The following is a 21,376-nucleotide window of genomic DNA, read 5'->3' as shown; positions in this document are numbered from 1 at the left end:
GAGGTGCTATACTGCAGCAAGCTTTTCCTTGTGTGGATTAAATCAAATGTGAAGTCAAACTTTGTGTAAACCCACATCTGTCTTTTCCTATTTCTGTCTCAGGTGTGTCTCTCCAATGCTCTTGGCCCCTGAGGCCTGAGGAGAAGTAAGCCAAGCCCAGGCCCCCATGGGACGCCCCGGTACCCAGCATGCACTGCTGCTGCTGCAGTGCATGCTGGTCCTGCGGCCTGGAGGCGTGGCCGGCAGGAGAGGGCCAGTGCTGCTGCCTGAATCACCCTGCCACAAGGCGGAGCACCCACTCGTCCCACACTCAGGTAGGTGTTCAAACAAACACATGAACACACACACACACACACACACACACACACACACACAACCATCAGTTACATTGTAGGTATTTAGCTGATGCTCCTATTCAACTTAAAATGAGTTAATTGAATTTGAATTGTATTCTTTTTGGGTGAATCCCTCATTGTCAGAACATTTTATATTTACTTGTTATCATGTTTAAGGAGACTGACACTCTATCTCACTTCTCTCTCTCTCATCTCTTTCCTTCTCATCTCTCCATCTTTTTTCTCCTCGCTCTCCTTTTCCTCACACACAGCTCAAAACCTTCCTCCTGCCCCTACACTACATGCCTCTGCTTTTTTTCAGATTCAGTGTAATCCAGCAATCAGATTTCATTGTCCTTCTCCTTTCTTTCACATTGTTATCGAACAACTAAACTGTAATGCAATGCTGCAAAACTTTGCCAAAAGAAAATATCGATGGTAATCAATGCGGTTCTCTCTGCCCCAGCGCGAAGCAGCAAAATGCCATCGAGCCGTTTTCAGTCCAGCGGAGTCCCAGTCAGATAATCACATAGTATTCTGTCTAGGGCATAATTGACTGGAAGGCCAAGGTTACCGCACGTACGCAAACACCTACACACACACACACACACGTGCACACACTCACTCCCATACTAACCCATGCACATACATACTCCCCCCTGACACAAACGCTCTCTTTCTCTATCTCTCTTCCCTGTCTTTGTCGCTTCACGGCTAGCTGAGTTAGCACGCTTCTCTCCGAGCCTATCGAGTGCAATGATGATGACTAACTGCCTAGCTAACGTGATACGCTCTCCCTCCATGCTCTCTGTGTGAGGGGATCACACGCAAGCTCGTGGGTCAGCTGTGGTCAATGCGTTTGTGTTCCCTAATGTACCAGAATGGCCCATTAAGCTCCAGTGGCTTAATGCTTTGGTTGAAATATAGGGGCATTAATAAAGTGAGTCGACATTTCAGTTAGCAATCAGACATGGTTCACTAACACATACTGTACTGAAGAGGAGAGCGGAAAGAGAGTGGAACTCAGAGGCTTTCACTGTGTCGGTGTTTTATGGTACAGTGTCTTTGGTTTGAATGACCAGCTGTGATGATGTAATGGTTTCCAACTGCAGGTAGGTGGAGGAGTATCTCTCTGTGGCCTCAGTGGAAAAACATTTGGTCCCCATGGTAGACGCTTTACTGTAAAAGTTAAAAACATATGAGGAGCGGCATCTTTGATGAGTCACTTGTTGTTGACAGGCTCGGGTTGCATCTAGTGGTAGTTTTGAACAGGCAATTCATGTGTTTTTTCCTGCTTTTCATAACATTACATTGCTTGGATGAGTCAATGTAGTTAGCTAGCAAGTGCTAATTATGTAGCATTAATCAAAACTAAACCGAAAAAAGAAAATTACTTCAGAGCTTACCATGCAGCCATTCTCCAAGCATCGTTTTGGAGACATTTATTCCTGTGGTCTTTCAAATAAAGGTTGTAGAGAGCTAGGAAGCTTTGAATAGCCGTAATTAACTTCCTGGCCATTTTGCACTTGTCCACTTTTGCACCAATTGGCTGTTGATGGCTGTTCAGCTCTAGGAACTGACTGCCTGGGACTTGTTGCTCATGTTGCTCACAGTGCGGATGTGTGGACAGAAAGCCCTGTTGCCAGGTGGAGTTGCTCAAAAAGTTTCCCTGTGTATCACTGCTTTAAGAAGTTTTAACATTATATTTTTTTCCTCACACCCCAATATTCAACATTAATTTGTACCCCATGTAGGAATCATCGCCTTTGCTGAAAAGCTATTGCTCATTTCCATGGTCTCATGAAGATGTCCATTCATCTTTGCCTCTACAGTTATATTTTAGTTCTGTTTTTTAATAAGTTTCCTGTCATGGCCTGATGGTAGACTTCCCATGGTTCAGACATTTCATTGTTCAGGGATGCACAGAACACAAAGCCTTTTCAGAGTCTGTCAAATTATAGCCCTGCGTTGTTGCAATAAACACAAAAAAGCTACGAGTCATTACAGAATATGTACACACACACACGCACACACACACAAACTGAATGTGTGTGAGAGAGAGAAACCTCTCGTTAAACCTATTATCGTTCTTCGTTGTGAGTCATCGTGGTCCGTGCACTGTAGTGTAATCCCTGGTTGTCAAGAATGTACAAGACTGCCATGAGTCCTCTTCAGCCGAGCTGGGTGGACTACAGACACATTAAACACACCCCTGTGGACCAGACTGTTCTCATGGGCAAGCCGCACTCCTCTGCCCAGGCTAACCCTATCCAGTTGGACATACATTTAGAGCCTCGGCCTGAGCTCTATAGCCCATCTGCACTTTATGTTAGGTCCAAGGTCTTTCTGGTCTTTGGCGTCTCTTCTGGCCAGAGGTTGGAGAACCCGGTTTGTATTCTTCAGTGCGAGGTTGGGGGTGGAAGGTTAGAGAAACAGGCTTGTAAGTGGAACGTGCCGCTTTGAATCCCCCGGACCAGCTGAAAATGAGGGTGGATGGAGGTGAAGGAGTAATACGCTCCCTTCCCTCAGCAGCTACCACAGTGGCACTGAAACCCCAACTGCTCCAGCGAGGCTGTTTTAGTGGCAAACACTGCAGTACTGTAGCAGTAATGTGCAGGTGTGCGTATGTGAATGTGTGCCACCCTCCTTCCTTTTGCTACTAGTCCTCCAGGCCATTTATGTGGATAAAAATGTGTTTTCAGCTTGTCTGGGTAAATAGGAGTTAAAGAAAAAAGAGGCTCAGCTCTGGTCGTGACCCACCGTGGGAAGCCAAGGTCAAGGTTTGACTGAGTGTGTTCCAGTGACACAAAATTTTGCTTTCTCCCTGTGTGATTGTGGCCTGACTGTGGAAGGGTGTGCCTTGCATGGGTTTGACCCCACTGGGGATGGTGGTTTTCTGACTTGGCACAACACTTGGCTGACAGAACTGCTGCTGTGGTGCAACGGGGCTGTAGACTAAAGGCCACTTTCTGCTTTGTGTGTCGGTTTTAGAAATGTACGCTTTCAGAAAGAAAGCACACTGTACAGTTCAGCAGCGATGTTCAAATGTTCACCCAAAAGGTACACTCGCCATATTTTTATGAAAACAAAGGTCTGGATATAGCTTTAGCAACAATCCAATGTAAATGTATAGCATTAATAGAATTTACAGCCACAGGCTTCATTGTTAAACTTTTCGAGCAACGCCTTAGGAAGGGTGTTATAGGAATTAAATCCTCATATCTGGAAGAGAACACGGTTTGGCCAAAGTACTGACTGAGCACTTGCACTGTTATTGCAGCCCAAAGCCCCAGAGATACACTGTATTAATAAAGTGTTGTATTTAACAAGTGTTCCTGGGTGTAGGCTTGAAGTTTTTTAAAGGTTATAAACTGTGGTGTAAACAATGTCTTCACAGGCCAGGCTGAGGGCCACGTCTCTGAGGAGGGGAACCAAGCACACTTGTTTTACAGCTCAGCTTTTATCATCCCGCTACGGCTAACACATCGTTAGAGAGGCGAGAGCTAAGGCAAGAAAATAAACAAATGGCTACATAGCATTCATAAACGCTATAGGTTACATCTACTATCAGAGACCATTTAATTGGTCATTTGGGGCTGATTTTTTTTTTTAAATGTCCTGCCCTCCGAGGCCGTTGGATCATGGATTTCAAAACATTGGCTTCACTTTATTTATATCCAAGGTCAGCTATGCTCTAGCCATGTTGTATTTTAATGGATGGCATGGAATGGAGATGGCTCTGCCCATACTTTGAGATTTGTATGTCTTTCATTTGAACCCCGCAATAAAAGTCCTGCATGTCTTTTCCCTAAGCGCATAATTTAATCGCTTTTTCCAAGAGATTTGGTCATCTTGTTAAAAGGTTGTCTCTTCCCCCCCACCTCTACCCCCAAATGACTTTGCTCCTAAGTACACATTAGATTTAAATATTTTATTACACACTTATTTGCGGCTTCCCAGCGGTTTGTTTTGCATGATTCACTCGCTGCCCCGGGGCCACAGCACGGCCGCTGCAATCTGAGTCTTAGGACTTGTTTTTGCTGCTTGAAATAACATAATAGGGAGAAGCCTTGTAGCGCAGAGCTGTGTACAAAGGTCCTAACCGACCTCGCCTTTATTTTACGCGTTCTCAAACGGAGCAGGTGTTTGTTTTTCGACTGCCTGGCCAAATCACTTCCTCGCATCAACTTGACCAAATAGCTGCCATTCTTCTCCTGCCCATTACCACAGGGCCGCATTTAGAAGGAATTGGCTCTTCATTTATGCGAACGCCCGCTGCCACCCCCTATTTACACCGCTCACAGAAAACCCATTCATGTTTCAGAATTGGTTCCACATGTTGCTATTGTTGCTAGCCTGGCAGTACTGGAGTGCAGTAACTTTGAGTGCTGGCAGATTGAAGACTGGCGTGGCCTCTGATACCGGGTGTAAATATTTATACATCCTGTCATTTTGTCTTTGTGTCAACTGCTCCGTGTCAGAACGGGGAATAACAAACGGGACGTGAGTGATGGGGTGTTCTATTTTGGGGAGGAGGGAGACAGGGGTTAAGGGGATAAGATGGGAGTAGGGAGAGGAGGAGGGGTGTGTATGTGTGTGTGTGTGTGTGTGTGTGTGCAGGAAGTTGGTGTGCCGGTTTCACTTTTGGCTCAGGGCCCTGGCTCTGCTCTCTGAGTTCTCATCCCAATCCTTGTGTGTGTGTGTGTGTGTGTGTGTGTGTGTGTGTGTGTGTGTGTGCGTGTGTGTGTCTGAGAGTGTGTGTGTGTGTCAGTGAGTACGCCTCCGTCTCATCAGCAGCCAATTCCCTGATCCAGGCGGCTGCAGTACAAGCATGGCTGTGATGCGATTACATTATCACACATGCATTTAAAGCACAGCTGATATGAACCCGTGTAATACGCAGAGCAAAGACCTGGAGTCTAGGAAGTGAGGTGGGGGGTGGGGTGGGTCGCGAGGGGGGGATTTTTTAAAAGTTATTTATTAGATAGTTAAAATTGGAGTAGTCCTACCATTTCATTTTCCAGGGGGTTAACGATAAGGTTAATTTGAGGCTCTACGGTATTAAAACTCTCCTTAGGGAGCTCCTAAAATTAGCTGTCACCAACTTCAAAAAATCCAAATAGATATCACAAGGTAGAACACCGTTCAAATCAAGAAGATTAGTCTCTCTCCTGAAAAAATCGTGCCCAAACCGTGCTCTGCTGAAACCCCATGAGTTTGACTTTGGGCTGTTCCTCATTTCAGCCCCAGAGCCTTGGGAGAGCCCATCTACGCTGGTTATGAATGTTTATGAATGGTCCTTGGCCTCGTCGCACAAAGGCCATAAATCCTGCGGGTGCTGTTGTGTTCAATTAAAACCTTTTGCTCCCTCCGCACACCCCAACAAATATCCTCTCTCTCTCTCTCTCTCTCTCTCTCTCTCTCTCTCTCTCTGTCTCTCTCTCTCACACACACACGCACACACACACACACTCACTCCATCACCCCGTTAGCGAGCCTCCCCTGGTGAGTCAGGGAGATTTATGGGGAGAAGCTGGGTTCGTCAAGCGCCGTCTTCCCCCCGGGGGGTGTCACTACCACATTTGTATGCCAGGGATCCTCTCCCTGCCGTGAAAAACAAGCCTAGTGCAGCCAAAGGAGTGCCACATCCAAAACTTTGTCTCTCCCTGCAGAATAAGGAGAGCAGCAACCATTAAGCAAAATGAAATCTTTGGGGTGAAGCTGGCCGTGATCTCCCAGATATTTATTTTGCTGAGGCTAATGAAAATGTATTAGCTTTGGGGAACTTGGGGTTGGATGCTGTTTTTTGTTTTTTTTTGGTTTCCTCTTGCAGTTCACTTCTACTGATGAGCTCCACTGGAGAGTTGAAGGAGAGTGAGGGGGGGGAAATGTCTTTGTAAACAGTGCCGCTGTCCCGCGGCAGATGATGTTGCTGTGTTAGGATAGCGAGAGCTTGCTCCCTCTACGTGAGCTGGAGGAGGTAGATGTTCTTTGGAAGCTCCTACTTTCTTGCTCTGTTTGTCTGGCGTTTCCTTTTGAACCGCTCAGAAATCCAACATTTGTCAGTGAAACCCAACATGCTTACTTTTTGATGCAGTCAAGGGAGAGCGTGCTTTCATTTGAAATGCTGTCTGACAGGTGTGCCTGGAGAAGAAGATAAAGTGTTTCGGAGGATATTCAGCTGTCCTCTTCCTCAATTCTGGCCCTGATGGAAAGCTCTCTGGTAAATTAAAAACCTCCCTTTGAAATTGTTAGTCTGGAAGTATTTCACAAACCATGTAGCGATAATTGATTTTAAATTGCTGTACCAATCATTATTGAAAACTCAGCCTGGCTGAAGTGGGGCCACCTTGCTCCGAAATAATCAGGAGGGAACGTCCCACATATGCTGAGCAGTAAAAGGCGGATTTTGAAGTGTAAGTCTGTTTATAGAGCAGTGATAGGTTATTGTGACTGGGGATCAGGTATGTGCTGAGCGACGGAGAACATGCGTCACCATAACGACGGGTTGACCACCCTCCACTAACCCTATCAGGTAACCAGACAGCAGACAGGCCGTCCTCATCGCTCTGCACCCACCCGGGACCTTCGATTCGATTGGTCAGGGGTTAATGGGTTGGGCGCCATGACGACAGGCATGTTGTGGATAAGATGTCTATGTCTGTCTGGGAATTCTTTCTCTCTCACTGTCACACTGTGTGTGTGTGTGTATGTGTGTGTGAGTGTGTGCTCTCACCATACCATACTGGAGAGACAAGCTCAAGTTTCATGAAAAGTCAGAATCTCATCCTTTTTGTCTGGCCCATATACATTTCCATGAAAGCAGGAAACTTCTTCCTACAGAAATCAAGTTTTGTACTCACACACACACACACACACACACACACACTCAAACAGTATGTGTACAGTAGACATTGTGTGAACTACATTAGTGATTAAGGAAATGGACTGGGAGGTCTCCAGGGGAAAGCCCAGGTAGGGAAATCTGCTGCTGTGCCCTAGTTGCAGACCTACTAGATAAAATGTTATAGAATGGAGGCTGAAAGGCAATGTTTCTCAACATGGGGGACAGGACCCCACGCTGAGTCACTAGACACCTATTGGGGAGTTGCAAGATGATTTGTAAAATGTGGGAAAGAAAATGTAAAATAAAGGGGAAAATAAAAATCATGGTTTGGTGTCAAATTTCAGCATTCTGCACACTTACACTATCGACAGGAGGTCTGGAGTCGGCCTCCCTTTGTTTTGGGGATTTAAAGACAATTGGAGGTTGAGAGCTACTGATGTAAGGTACTTTGATCCATGCTCAGTCATTTTTGAATGAGTGACCTTATCACCCCCGGACTGCTCTAAGCCTTTTAGTCCTTTGTTTAATCTCTTCTTCATTGCCTTCAGTAGGAAGGGCTGAATTTATATGACAGGTGAGACCTGGCCTGGTAATTCTGTCAAGGCACTGTGATAGTAAAAAATACAAAACTTTATTTGTTGCCTTGACAAAGCCATTGACAAGACATACATCAACAAAGAATAAAAGACATGAAAATAAATTTGTAATAAACAAACACATTAAGTCAGTGTCAAAATGTCCATAAAAGTGATTTTTAAAAGAAAATGATTCAAGTATTGTGTATTGATTTGGTTAGTCTGAACTCCTCAGGCAGGTCATTCTTACACCAAAGGGTACTGTAATGGAAAAGGCCTTTTTCTTTTCCAGACTTTAGAACAGCAAAAGGATCTGACACTGCACTCACAGGGGATTAAAAGTTCTGTGATATATAGCCAGGAGCCAGTTAAATCTGAAAGCTCACATTCAATGAAGACTATTTCTGACAACCATTAACTTGTTATCTAAAAATATTCCTTTCCTTCCCCTTTCTTGCCTCATCTTTAATGATACAGTTCATAATTTTTTGACCATCTAAATTTGGGGTATATGCACAATGTTCTTGAAGAGTTTGACTTTTAGGCGGAGCTTTTTAGGACTTCCTTAACCCATTTTAATGCGAAATACAAGTGTGTTTTGCCACAGTTTTTACATACTGTACATTACAAATGCAAACTAACAGACCAGCCAGTTCATCCGCAGAGCTGTCATCCTCAGTCTTTAATTCTCTAATCTGATTGGTTTACCGTTGCTGTGTCCTGTTGTCTCATTGGCAGAGATGGAGCCGTGGATCTTCAGGTTCAAGGCGGAAGGCACGGTGGATTATTCACAGCTGACCTTTGACCCTGGCCAGAACGAACTGATCGTCGGAGCCAGGTAACCCATATCTGTGTCAGCGTCTCTCTGTCTCTCTCTTGCCCCCTCCTTCCCCTTCTCCTTTCTTCTCTCCTGTCTCGTTTTTTTTTTGTCCTTTCTTTTGTTGTCTTTCATTCTCTTTTATGCATGAGTAATGATCAGTTTCTCTATAAACGTCCTCATATGCCACAGAAAAATGGCTTCGGAGCTTGGTTCCAAGCCCATTGTCTTTGTCAAGCCATCATCTTTAATTCAGCCAAGTGTGTGTGTGTGTGTGAGTGTGTGTGTGTGCTTCTCTGCTTCTCTCTGATTGAGACAGTGAGGGTGTGAGGGAATGTGTGCACTTAGTGATTGCAAGTGAGCATGTTTGCAACTGCATGCTTTTGTATGCGTGTGGGTGTGTGAACATGCGAGCGTGTATGTGTGGGTGTGCGTGTGTGTGTGTGTGTGTGTGCGTTCCTTTAAGGTGCATGTGGGTGAGGATGGGGTGTGTACGATCTCCCTGCGTGAGTCTGTGGCTGGTAGCTGATGAAGTGTGTTCTGCACTTCTCCTAATGGCTTGGTTGTCAATACAAAGAAACACTACAGAGTGAACCAGAGATAACAGAGGAGCCAGCAGGATGGAGAGCAACAAAACAAACAGAAACAAAGTGAGCCGGGGGAATTTGCTAATGCATCTCGGGAACCTAGATGGAACAGGGTAATCAGGAAAGGTTTGCATGGGTGGACAGATGAGGAGCAAAGACCTGAGACGGGAATAAATACTGTACCAACTGAAACTGCTGGCAACATTGTGTTATGATATGATATGATATGATATGATATGATATGATATGATATGATATGATATGATATTATATTATATTATATTATATTATATTATATTATATTATATACCTTTATTGTTGTTATCAAATAGGCTCAGAGTAGACTCAAGGTGAATTGCAAATCGTTATTTCCTTGATTTGTTTTTGCCCGCCAGCTCTTATTCTTAGCTACTATATAGCTGATTCTACCAATGCACAGTGTTTAGAGCACTCCAAAAAAATCAAATCAGAGATTTAATTCAATTCTTGGTGGCGACACAACGGCTGTTGAGTGTCTAACTATGGAAGGCGCTGTGGCTGGATGGATGGCTGCGGTCTGGGTTAGAAGTATGAGTGATAATGGAAGGAAAGAGGGATCGATGCAAATATCAATACAGTAAAAGGGGGGCTGCGGCCACACTGAGGCCTGGCTGATAGCCACTCTTCGGAAGATTGATAGATCTCTGTGCCAGTGTTTGTATGGGTGTGTGTGTGTTTGTCTATGTGCGTGTTTATGTGTGAGCATGAGTGGGTGAGTGTTTGTGTGTGTGTGGGTGGGTGTGTGTGTGGGTGTACATATTTGTGCAGGTACTTTTAAAGAGTTTCATTCCAAAATGAGATATCCACATTTGAAAAAAAACTCTATGCCTACGCTTTCAATATGATTGTTGATATGAAAGTAAAGCACATTATGGGTTACTATTAAAGTTATGAGTTATCGCACAACCTCTGCCTGCAAAATACCTGCAAAAGTTTTCCAAAATAGATGTAGAATTTAGGAATGAAACTTTTCATTTCTATCTCTAAAAAGTGAAAGTGATTTAACCGTGAAACTGCACAAGCTTGAGCTTAGCATGTCTCTGCTCATGCTGAAATGCCAAACTTTTAAGATGGCGCATGGGCGACTTTGTTGTAGTGATGTAGATGGGCAATATTGCCCTTATCTTGCAACAAAATCTATACGGATAATACACTGGGCTCAAAGGAAGAAAATTACAACAAATAATGCTTTTAGTCTTAATTGTCAGCTTTTATATGGCCTCATTATAGTAATGGTGTGTGATGGTTTTAGTAGACTGTCTGAGGCATCATTAGTCAATAGACAAAATATTTCTCTTGAGAGGGCATTCATTAGAACATAATGTTTCTTGAAAAGTTGGAAATGCCAATGAAACTATTTTGTTTGTGCCTTGCAAAGTAATTGTGTACTCCAGCAACTCTGAAACGCCTCAGGCAAGGCAGGACAGGCACTCATTAGAGTGAAGTTTCACCACTGGGCTTAGATTTTCTTTCAATCTCTCTCTCTCTCTCTCTCTCTCTCTCTCTCTCTTTCTCTCTTTCTCTCTCTATCTCTCTTATCTCTTACTCACAAAAGCTCAGGAGATGAGAGCATGGAACCTTTTAGTGTGGGTTTATCAAGCCTTTTTCCTCCTAATTACAGTTGTAGAAACATGCAGGTCTGTCAAAGCCATACTGGTCGAATCCAACTATTAATTCTACTGACTGAGGCCTTTATGAGTAGTGAGATTAAATTCTTACAACTCCTTTTCTCCCACCATTATAAAGGTTCATTTTAAATGAGGAAAACATTAGAAGTTTTACATGCTGGAGTTTTAACTATATAGACCTTTTTCACCCCTTCCCCCTTCCCATTTAAGCAGTTTAATTCAATATGCTCCCCTTTTGGCAGATGGAAATGCCTTTGTAGGCACTCTGAAGACAGAGGGGGAGTGAAGATGAAAGGGCTGGTGAGAGAGTGGAAATGAGTGAAGAGGAGATAAATACTGTACAGGGCTTTGGCCTTTGAGCAGAGCTGCTATTCAGTCCGCTCATCTTTTTCTATGTTGATTCTGTTTTACAGAAAATGGCTCCCCCAAAAAACTCACATGCTCCCCTGTTTTCCTTTCAGAAATCACCTCTTCAGGCTCAATCTGGAGGACCTGACATTGATCCAGGTGAGTCTAATTCTCTCTCTCTCTCTCTCTCTCTCTCTCTCTCTCTCTCTCTCTCTCTGTCTGACTCTCCCAGTTTCTTGAGGGAATGTGTGCCCTATGGAGGGGGTTATGTCTGCAGATACAGCGATTATAGACACACTCACTGGCACAAGTCTCCACAATGCTGCCTCCGAGAGACACCGCGCTAGTCGAAGCATGCTGCCAGCGCTCGCAACTTAAAGCTGTTACAGTAAAATGGCTTAGCGTTTCACACGTCACAACAGCTTCCCATCCAGTGGAGTGACAGTGGTTTTGGACGTCAGTGCAGTGGGCTGATATACAGAGGCGGATAGGGAGACAGTGTCGATAACAACTGAGTCTAGTCAGTGCTAATACCCTGTGCGTTCAAATCCAATTTGAATCCGTATATACATACTCTGCTGCCACACTTCGCTGCTACTATTCCACGCTTTGCATTTCATCAGATGATACTCTTCTGTTTCGGTAAATGAAAGTCTTCCGTTCTACTCGAGGTATTGGGGTCAAAAAAACAATAGTTTGTGCTACCACCAGGGAAAGAATCCAACAAATTGAGCCATTAAATAGAACTAATTTCAGTAGAACCTTACCTTCTGCCTGTGTTGTGAATTATAGGCACGATTGGTTTTGTGCTAACATGTATTTGCACATGCATAAATAGACAATATTGGCCTTGAGGTGGCAATTATGCTTTTTTTTTTCAATCTTTTTTTTTTCAATCTCTCCTTCATGCCTCCTTCTTCCACATGTTGCCATTATCTTTTTTTTTTCTGTACGCTTGAATTTTTTTCTCTTTTTTTTTCACCCACAAACACATCCCCCCTGTGGAGCTAAACATTTTGTGACCCACTGAGTAACCATGCAAACATTGACACATTCAGGGTTTATTTGGACTGCCTTTCTAGGTGGTACCAGCAGGCTCCTTTGATGGTCGGACAAGGCTTGATGCTTGCCATTTACACCCTGGAAAACCAGGGGAGAGGATGAGGAGGTGGGGGAGAGAGAGAGAGAGAGAGAGAGAGAGAGAGAGAAATGGCAGGATGGAACAAAAGGCAGAATGGAGGGAGCTCTGTTGATATAAATCCATCTGGGAAGGAATAAGAGAAGAATGGTCGGACGAAATAAGGAGTAAGACTGAATTTGATGGGTAGAAAAGAGCGGAGGGCGGCACACACAAAGGGAAGAGGGGGAAGCGACAGCGCGCAGGCAGAGGGGAGAAAACAGAGGAACCCCCCACGGAGAGAGACCACAATCCATGGGGAAGCAGTCTTTTGTGGTCGCTCACTGGGACAGAGACGCTTTTTAAAGATGCTCTGCGCCATCCGTTCACGCAATCATCCCTTTTTCTTTATCTTATCCTTCGCTCGGCTAGCGCTGCAGAATCACAGCGGAGATTCCAGCGGCCCAATCAACCCCTCATCTCCAAGGCCTCTTCTCTTAGAGAATAGGACCTGGTAATCCCTGCCAAGGCCTGGTGCCAATTTAAACTGACCCAGTGACTAGTCCCTGTTTTGCATTTGACTGGACCAGGGCTGCAGAGTTAAGGAGGAGGCTATTTAAGCCCTAGGGCTTGAGTTGGAAGAGCATAAATACTATTCTTCCACTCGCCTCCCTCCTTTTCCTTTTTTCCCTCCCATCCTCCCTTCTTTTTTTCTGGCATAGAACAAGGGATTAATTGCATAGAGATTTGGTTGCTGCCATGGCTGGGTTTATATATGTCATTCTTATTGTTGTTCGATATGAAAGAGTTGAATGAATTTCCCCTTTGGCATTGTCGCTCCACTCACATTACATGCATTACTGATTGATCAAATAGATTTACAAGGGAATATGGTGCTGGGAGTGCCAGGGCGAACAAAGAAAGTTTGAGCACAAACAGTCATTAGTTGTTCAGTGGGTTTTATTTCGGTTGCAGTGATGTTCAAAAGAGTTGTACGAGTTTTTTTCTTTTTTTTTTCTGCAGAAGGAAAACAAGCTAAAAGCTACACCTACGCATGAATCTGTGATTTCACCCCATCCCCATGCTTCAGCCCTGTCAGATAATGCCTTATGGCACTGATTTGTTTTTGCATGGCTGGCAGCATTAAGAGGGAGTGTGTGTATGGTTTGACGGAGCACAAGGCTTAGAGCCAGTGCAATACAAAGCAGCCTATAATACGTGAGAGAGGTGGATATAATTACCATATGATTGATGACGCCCTGATTTCATCTTGTATGTACACAAGCACATGAAACATTTATGAAAAAACAGCCACCAAGGTCCTTTGCTGCGTGAAGGCAAAATGAATCCCGCCCACTTTTCCTGCCCTTGGTTGCAGTATGATTAGTTGTCTTCAGGCGTTCACGGAGGAAAATGAACTCTGAATAACGGGTAGTCATACCTTTGTTTGGGAGGTTTTAAAGAGTAGTGGCACTTGGGGTGGTAGCTAAACACCACCAGTCTAACCCGCTCTATTGCACATATCGAGTTCAGGCCTGGAGATCGATAGAGCCTGAGCCCAGCAATCATAATATCCTCAGTAAATGCCCCCCTTGCCTGGAAGTAATGAAAAATAGAAAAAGTCAAGAACGGCTGAAGTTGGAGAGAGAGGGCCTTTGTAAGGAGAGATGGTGTTAAGCCATTTGAGAACTTTTCCTCTTTCATTGCCTGTGTGTCTTTTGAGCCCCCCCACACCCCCCCTCTGCCCTCCCCTGGATTTGGTCTTCAATAAGTCCTGAGAGTAGAGAAGGTTCAGTCACTTAAAAGAGATATAAAGGTTTGTCTGAGGAACTGTTTACAAGACAGTGGGACACTTTCAGAATCATAAACAGTTTAAAGAGAAAAGCTCCCGCATCACATGGACTCCAACAAAGAGATAACAATCGTACTCGGACTGAATGGCAATTGGGTTGAAGTGGGAAGAGTTAGGCCTTGAAACATGAGTCAGCCTTCCCTATGGCCTTGATTGGAGTTAATATCTGGTACTTGAAGTCATTTCTGCGGTGTCTCAGCAGCCTGAAGTGGCCCTACTCTCCCTGTCAACCTCTATCCCCATCCTCACTGATCTGGAAAACACTGTCAAGAACGAAAGGTGGATACTTTTCTCCTTGGTGTGCTTTCAAATTGACGCAGCTGAAGGAGGAAAAAAGGAAAGAGGGAGTCCAGACTGTGCAAGGTGCTCAACTGGTGAGAGCCTTTATAATAGCAGTGAAGGCCACTGGAGCCAAAGCATTAGTTTGAATAAAAGCAGCTATGAAGCACAATTGTCTTCCTCCCACTACAGGTGAATCACTCTTCATTTGGTATATTGAGATATCTCACATGTTCAGTATGGTCGTACTGCCTCCTCTATCCCTCTTTCTGCTGTCTGCCCTCCTAATCCTGCCAACCTCAGTCAGCCACATCGACCCTGGCACGGCCACTGCCCGGCTCCCATGAGCCATTGCCCACTGGTACTGTACCTGCTGCAGTGAGGGGCACACATTGATGAATCGGCCCCTCTGCATTTGCATTGTGTTCACATCCCATTGTGTTGCCTGGGCTGATGAATGGCCGCGCCGGCTTGGAATAGAACTCAGCCTTGTGTTCCTGTCTGCCTGTGAGCTCCCCAAATAATGTACACAGAAAAAAAAAACATCCCCTTTAAGAATCCAATATTAGCGCGCTGTTTCCTCCGACATGGTGAATCTAAACAGGATGCAGACAGAGAGGCTCAATGTTTCAGCAGAAACAGTGATCACTGCATCAGTCAATAAGCACTGGGATGAGATCGGTGCCATTGTTCACCATTCAATATAGCACCGGAGGAGTAGAAAATAGTGCATTGGCACACAAACAGGCAGATGAAAACACTATCCATAACAGCTCCCCTTGACAACAGACAGCGTATGGTGTTGAGGTGTATATTGTGCCTCCATTTTTCTTTGCTTCCTCTCTTATTGTAATGTTGTGAAGATAGTGGAAGGGACCTCCAGTGAACAAAGCAAAAAGCCCTCTCCAGTTTCACATGTTGTATTTCATTTGCTTGTCTCTTGCAATTACGTTCCATCAGCCAGACAATTAGCCCTGCTAATCAGTAGCTAACAGAACCCATCCTCCATTGCTCTGGAAGCATTGCTAATTCAATTACTAGGACCCAGTAACTTGGCCATTTAAATGCATAGAATAAAAAGCATCAGCGGGATTGGGGATGCAGACACCAACATGTTCAGTGAAATCATGGAACTGATAGACACATGGTCTATCAATTCCATGATTTCACTGAACATGGAGAAATAGGACAGGCAAATAGGATTATGCATCTAAATGGTAAGAGTAGGAGGTCAGTTCAACATTAATTGTATCTTTCCCATATTTTAATGATATTATGATGATATGTTAAGTGACACGGACCCACGCACTCACTCAGATTTGACACAAAGACCGATTTCATGTGTAAATCTTTCAGTGGCTTACATCAGCAGACATCAGTCTGAATAGTAAATGTTGTGCCAGCACATCAAAAGGTAATATCAGCTATTCATAAGACAGATTAGATTTCCCCAGCAGGATTTGTCCAGCTCTCACTCTCAACCCCCGATCCCCTTGTAATGAAACACACAGCCAGTCATTTCACAAAGCCAGACAGCTGTCAGCAGCGAGTGTGTTCTCTGGACCCTCTTTATGCAAAATATATTCAATATCATGTCTGGAAACAGCACTGTTTTGGAATTCAGCTCCTCACTCCCTCCTCCATCTCACTGACTTCTTCACTCCCTCTCTCCCTCTGCCCACACTGTCTCCCTTGTCCTGGCTGACTCCTAAGTTGCTCTCTGTTTTCTCTTTGTTTTTTTTCCGTCTGTTTGTCCCTTTTTTTCCTTTTCTGTCCTTTTCTCTGTCTCCTTCTATCTCCCTCTGCCCACACTCTCTCTCTCTGTCTCCCTTAGTCCTTAGTCTCTCTCCTGCACCCACCTCGTGGTGACAATAGCCCCTTAGTGTGAAGGCTGACAAGAGGCTGGAGCACAATGGTTCATCTCTGAGGATTGCAGTCATTACAGGGGACAGTAGAGAGGGCGGACACATGGAACATGCATAGCTCACGAATTTATTCTTCAGCTTCCCTGAAGCAGCGAATGACTGCTACTGACTGTGCCAAAGTCTCTCTGTCTGTCTTTGAATTTCTGCATCTCTGTCACACACACAAACTTTCTCTCTTGCTTAAGTACATCTTTCTCTCCCTCTCCAACAAAACAGCCATTTGATGGATGCTTTTATCCAAAGCTGATTGCAGTACCATGATGGATATAAATATATATTTTTGGGGGGGTCGATCCACTGGGAATCAAGCCCCTAACCCTAACAAAGTCAGTGCCATGCTCAACTCACTGAGCTACTGGACCAGAAGCTCTTTCTCTCTCCTCTAAGTCTCCTCTCTTTCTCTCTCTTCAAGGTGAGCAAACGCGTGGAAAAAGGTCTTTATAGTACAGCTGTGTCTGATAAAGCCAAGAATTATTATTTGAAATCAGCACATTCCAGACGTGTTTCAGTTTAAGACAGATCCATCTTAGGAGCACGCTGGGGCTGAACAATAGCATGTTAATGAGCTTTTAATGTGTCTTAATGACACTGGCACTTGCCTTAGCATGGCTGATTCTGTTCTATACTCTGGTCCATTTGAGACTAGGGAGTCAGATAAGGTGGCTTTAGTGGCAAATGATGCAAGCACTTCCCCCGCTTAGAGGCTTATGGACATCACCTTGCTCAGTAGCCATAAAGCTGATGTCTTAAAGTCGTAATGTGTATATGTAATAATCTGAAAATCTGCTTTGAACCGCACAGGATGATGATAAATCACATTCTCTCCCCATAATAATAAAAGCAACCACTTTGGTCCCATTCATGTGATCTCAAGTTGTAATTCTGCATTGTATTATGATTGATTTTGACACTGAACATGATTGAGTAAAGTTTCAGGCCATTAACGGGTTTTTCCCCCTGCGATTAGTGAAAGTACTGTCTGTGCCCACATCTAATTCAGCTGGGACAGACTGTGGTGCTGTGTGCACAGGCTGTGCTGCTAGTGCTGATGTGTGTGGTTTGTGTCTGTGGTGGCTGGCCCCAAAATAGCCAGCTTTGGCCTGGAATGTGAACTGGCACACACACACACACACACACACACACACACACACATGCACCCACAGAAGAGAAAGAGAGAGGCCAACTCCCATTAATACTCTATCTTCTCCCTGAATAGTCACACACCCTAAGCACTCTCGCGCTAAGCTCCCTACTGTCGGTGCATGTGTGCGCATTTACAGTAAGTGCACGTGTGCATGTATGTGTGTGTCCATACGTGCACAAGCGTGTTTCTGTGCCCCTCGACGGCCGCTGAGGCAGAGGAGCGAAGGCCCTTTCATAAAGCACACAGACGAGACTCCCAGAGCCTGCTCAAAGAGGAAATGAAAGAAGTTCTCCTAAGTGCTGAGGGGGGTTCAGCTTTCTCTTCCCCTCTTGTCCTGGCATAAAACAGTCCTGATACCAAGGTGAAATACAATATTCTCTTTCAGTTAGAGATATTTACTATATTCCCACAGAGAGTGAAGTCATTCGCTTATGGCCATTTGCCAGGTTATTACTGCAGGAGAGTCATATCTCTGTGGCCAAAGAGAGGTTGAATAGTTTTACTTTTTGTGGCTTTTCGTGACTTGGCATTAACCGTATTACAGTGCTATCCAATTTTTCTGTGAAGTATTCCTCTTTCAGCCAGTCACACTGGTGAGCTGGTGGCAGTGACGACTAATTCGGCCTGTCAAAGTGTGAGTGTCTTAGTGGCCCGGTGCTGGCCCGGGGCCAACACTCATTTCATGAATAGAGAACTTTTATCAATGAGAGAACCCCCGGAGGTCACGCTGAAATTAAACGGTAGAAATTGGAGCACACTGGTCTCTCCACCCAGAGGAGGCGAGTCCAGGTTTTATCTTCTCACTCCGCTCTCTCTCCTGTAGTAAAATGTAAAAGGCGTCCCTCTGTTTCCTCCTCACATGTAAATCACGTTGACATTCTACTCTAGGGACTCACCTCTTATGTCTTAAGATCCCTCATTTTCCCCCACACATAAATCAAATTGGCATTCTGCTCTGTGCTTGCATGCCTCTCATGTCTTGAGGTCTCCCTGCTTGGTGTGCACCTTAATTGGATTCGGTGTCTGTATTTAACATGGCTTATAAACTGAGGTGTTGTGTGCGTGCGTGTGTGTTTCTGTGTGTGTGTGTGTGTGTGCAATTGAGAGCGTATGGAAGATGTATCCTCTGCCTAATGTCAAATTCATTTAGCCTCTGTTTCAATCGATGCCCCTCCACCCCACCACACAACACAACGAATAGGCAACACACAGAAATCAATGTTGCACGGCCTGCGTATCAAACTCATCACTATATGGCTTTCCATTACATTTAGCAGCAGTGTTTTCATGTCTTTAGTGACATTTTTGGTAGCTGGGCTATCTCACAGAAAATCTCCAGACGTCAAACTGATTTCAAAGGTGGACATTTTGCCACAATTGAGAGTCAGACGTTGTTTTGTTTGGGTTCCCTGAGTGGTTTTGAAAGTGGTTCAGTGACATTGTGTTGAGTGTTTCTGATGTTTGCTTCTTGATGGTTTATCGGGTGCCTAATGCTGCTTTTCTTTCTCCCTGCAGGAGGCTGAGTGGCACTGCGATGAGTTCACCAAGGGAGCCTGCTTCAGTCGTGGAAAATCTGAGGTGAGTTTCAGTGATACCTGAACATTTGGAATTTCACACTGTTACATTTATTTATCAGGCACTTGTCACAATGTGGAAAACAGTTTATGTATTTGTATTGTCCTTAACTGAAAAACAGCTTGTTGATGTTAACATTTCTCACTAAATTCGGTACCTCTAGTATTTAGCTAGCTTGTTACCTTGCAGCTAGCTGAACCCATTAGTTTCAGTAAAGTTGATTAATAATGTAATAATATTATACATAACTAGAAGGCACTCTGTAGAGTGCAAACCTCCACCAACGCCGAACAATTCTCCAACTTGCAAAGCTGCAGCCTCCATAACGGCTTATGTTTGTTTAATTCTTGTCTTCTGGGTTTGATTTTCCGACAAAATAGCAGGTGCATACAATGGTGTTTAGCAGCCGACTTGGAAGTCCTGGATGTCGGACTTTCCCACCAGCACATGAACGCAGAATAATAGTTAAATAAATGCAAATCGTCTAATGGTGGAAATCCCAGATCTGGATCACCACCAAAATCTAATTAAGTTATCCTTGGGCCAAGGGCTTTGTGTCCAGCATATTTTGGCCAAATCAAATTAACAAACAGACAAACAGACAAGGGTGAAAACATAACCTAAGTATAAGAATTCATGAAAGAATTTGATGCTTACAATATTTATATTGGTAAATGATCCACGAGTTTTGGAAAATTCTTGCATTTTAAAAAAGCCATTTTTATAGGCAGTGTCAAATCACAACCAGGACAGGACTTTTATCCTGACAAGTTCCTGGTGAAATCTAAACTAAAAGTCAAGTTATCCCTTTAATGAAACGTATTCAAACCTGAAAGCAACATGGCGCTCATTACTCAGACTTAACATATAGCCTCACCGTAAATCCCTGATTGCTTTGAATGTGGGATTGACCTGAGAGAGAGGATTTGAACTCAAAAAGTTTCCCAACCACACCTTAACTCTTATAGATCTTGCACAAAGGGAGCTCCTATTGTGTTCTCCTTTTTCTTTATTTCTCTGTGTGTGCAAGTGTATGTTTTTGTATGTGGTTAGCTGCCATACACTTGTCTACGAAACAGATGGTTGAGAGAGGAACTTGACTTGTAGGTGAACTACCCAGCCCTGCTCTGTGTGTGTGTGTGTGTGCATGTGTATGTGTCTGTGTCTGTGTGTGTGTGTGTGTGTGTGTGTGTGTGTGTGTGTGTGTGTGTGTGTGTAGGCCACTGTGTATTTATCCTCCTGCAAAAGGTGGTTAGAGACCCATAATAGGCATGCACAGGCTGGCCAGCACAAGATAGTTGTTGTGAATTACAGACCAAAGCCACCTCAGTCCTTGAGAGTCGCTCCTGTCTAGAGGAGTCAAATTGTTTTGCTTCTGAGGATCAGCTCCTGTGACGTACACTAAGAATAGCATTAAAAGACTTCATTCTCCCACAGTTGACAGGGCTTTCGATGGTTTATTACCTAGCTCAGCGCACATCAATATACCATCGCTTAAGCTATTACACAGATACCGTGCCCGCACCTTGAGTGAATTTACAAGTGATTGTAGTTTTTTTGTTTTTTTCTTAATGCACACGTCTGCTCTTCTCTTGTGTATTTGATTTATTTCAACCGGGAGAAGAAAGGAGAGTTAAATTGACTTGACGGGATTTGATTGCTGCCTCTGTTTTGTTTTATAATGCGAGAGCCAAGCATAACAGCCTCTGTATTACTGTACGGACGTGGAACATTTGTCAGGAAGTTTTCATAAACAAGTCAAGACTGTAAGGCTGGGCAAATATTAAATCTGCCGTTATTTACCGTAGAAACAAACCACAGAAAAGAATTGAATTATGCAGAACCCCCCCTGTCCCCCCGCCACCCCACTCCCCTCCCCAGACACACACACGTATGCAGACACACACGCACTCTCTCACCTACACGTATAGACACACACACACACAGGCAGACATACAGGCATATATAACGAGTTGTACAAAGTGTACAGATATCCAGGCATGCATAATAAGTGTAACTACACACACACACACAGCTCTTTCTAATGGATAGGCATACACACAAACACATATACACATACTTAGACAGTGCTTAGCACTGGGAAACGAGTCGTTTTACGAGTCAACCTCCATCTTGACGGTGGAAATAAAAGCTCTTCCCCCCCCCCCCCCCCCCCCATCTCTCCTCTGGTGCCCTCCACTCCTAAATCAGTCCCCAGGGAGGGGGGAGGGGGGCACCTCGAGTGTCTCAGACAAAAGCTGATTTACAGGGTTTTAAATTTCAACGAGGGCCCCCTCACCAACACAGC

At 44.3% G+C, this 21,376-nt stretch overlaps 1 protein-coding gene across 1 annotated transcript in view; it reads left to right on the top strand.

The window, feature by feature from the left end:
* Positions 1 to 166: 166 nt before the first annotated feature.
* sema5a (sema domain, seven thrombospondin repeats (type 1 and type 1-like), transmembrane domain (TM) and short cytoplasmic domain, (semaphorin) 5A) overlaps positions 167 to 21,376 on the top strand; it is a 78,233-nt gene continuing 57,023 nt past the window's right edge. The window contains exons 1-4 of the mRNA XM_071526054.1: positions 167 to 314; positions 8,496 to 8,595; positions 11,290 to 11,335; positions 19,009 to 19,071. Coding sequence (XP_071382155.1) covers positions 167 to 314; positions 8,496 to 8,595; positions 11,290 to 11,335; positions 19,009 to 19,071 — 357 coding nt within the window. The remainder of the gene's footprint in view (positions 315 to 8,495; positions 8,596 to 11,289; positions 11,336 to 19,008; positions 19,072 to 21,376) is intronic.

This window comes from Centroberyx affinis, unplaced genomic scaffold (genome assembly GCF_046629955.1).
Source record: "Centroberyx affinis isolate AG114_WGS23_722 - 3 ecotype Tasmania unplaced genomic scaffold, CSIRO-AGI_Caff_v1 ptg001383l_1, whole genome shotgun sequence".
NCBI classification, from domain to species: Eukaryota; Metazoa; Chordata; class Actinopteri; order Beryciformes; family Berycidae; genus Centroberyx; species Centroberyx affinis.
Note: the sequence above shows the minus strand (reverse complement) of the source record. Positions and strands in the feature narration are given on the sequence as shown.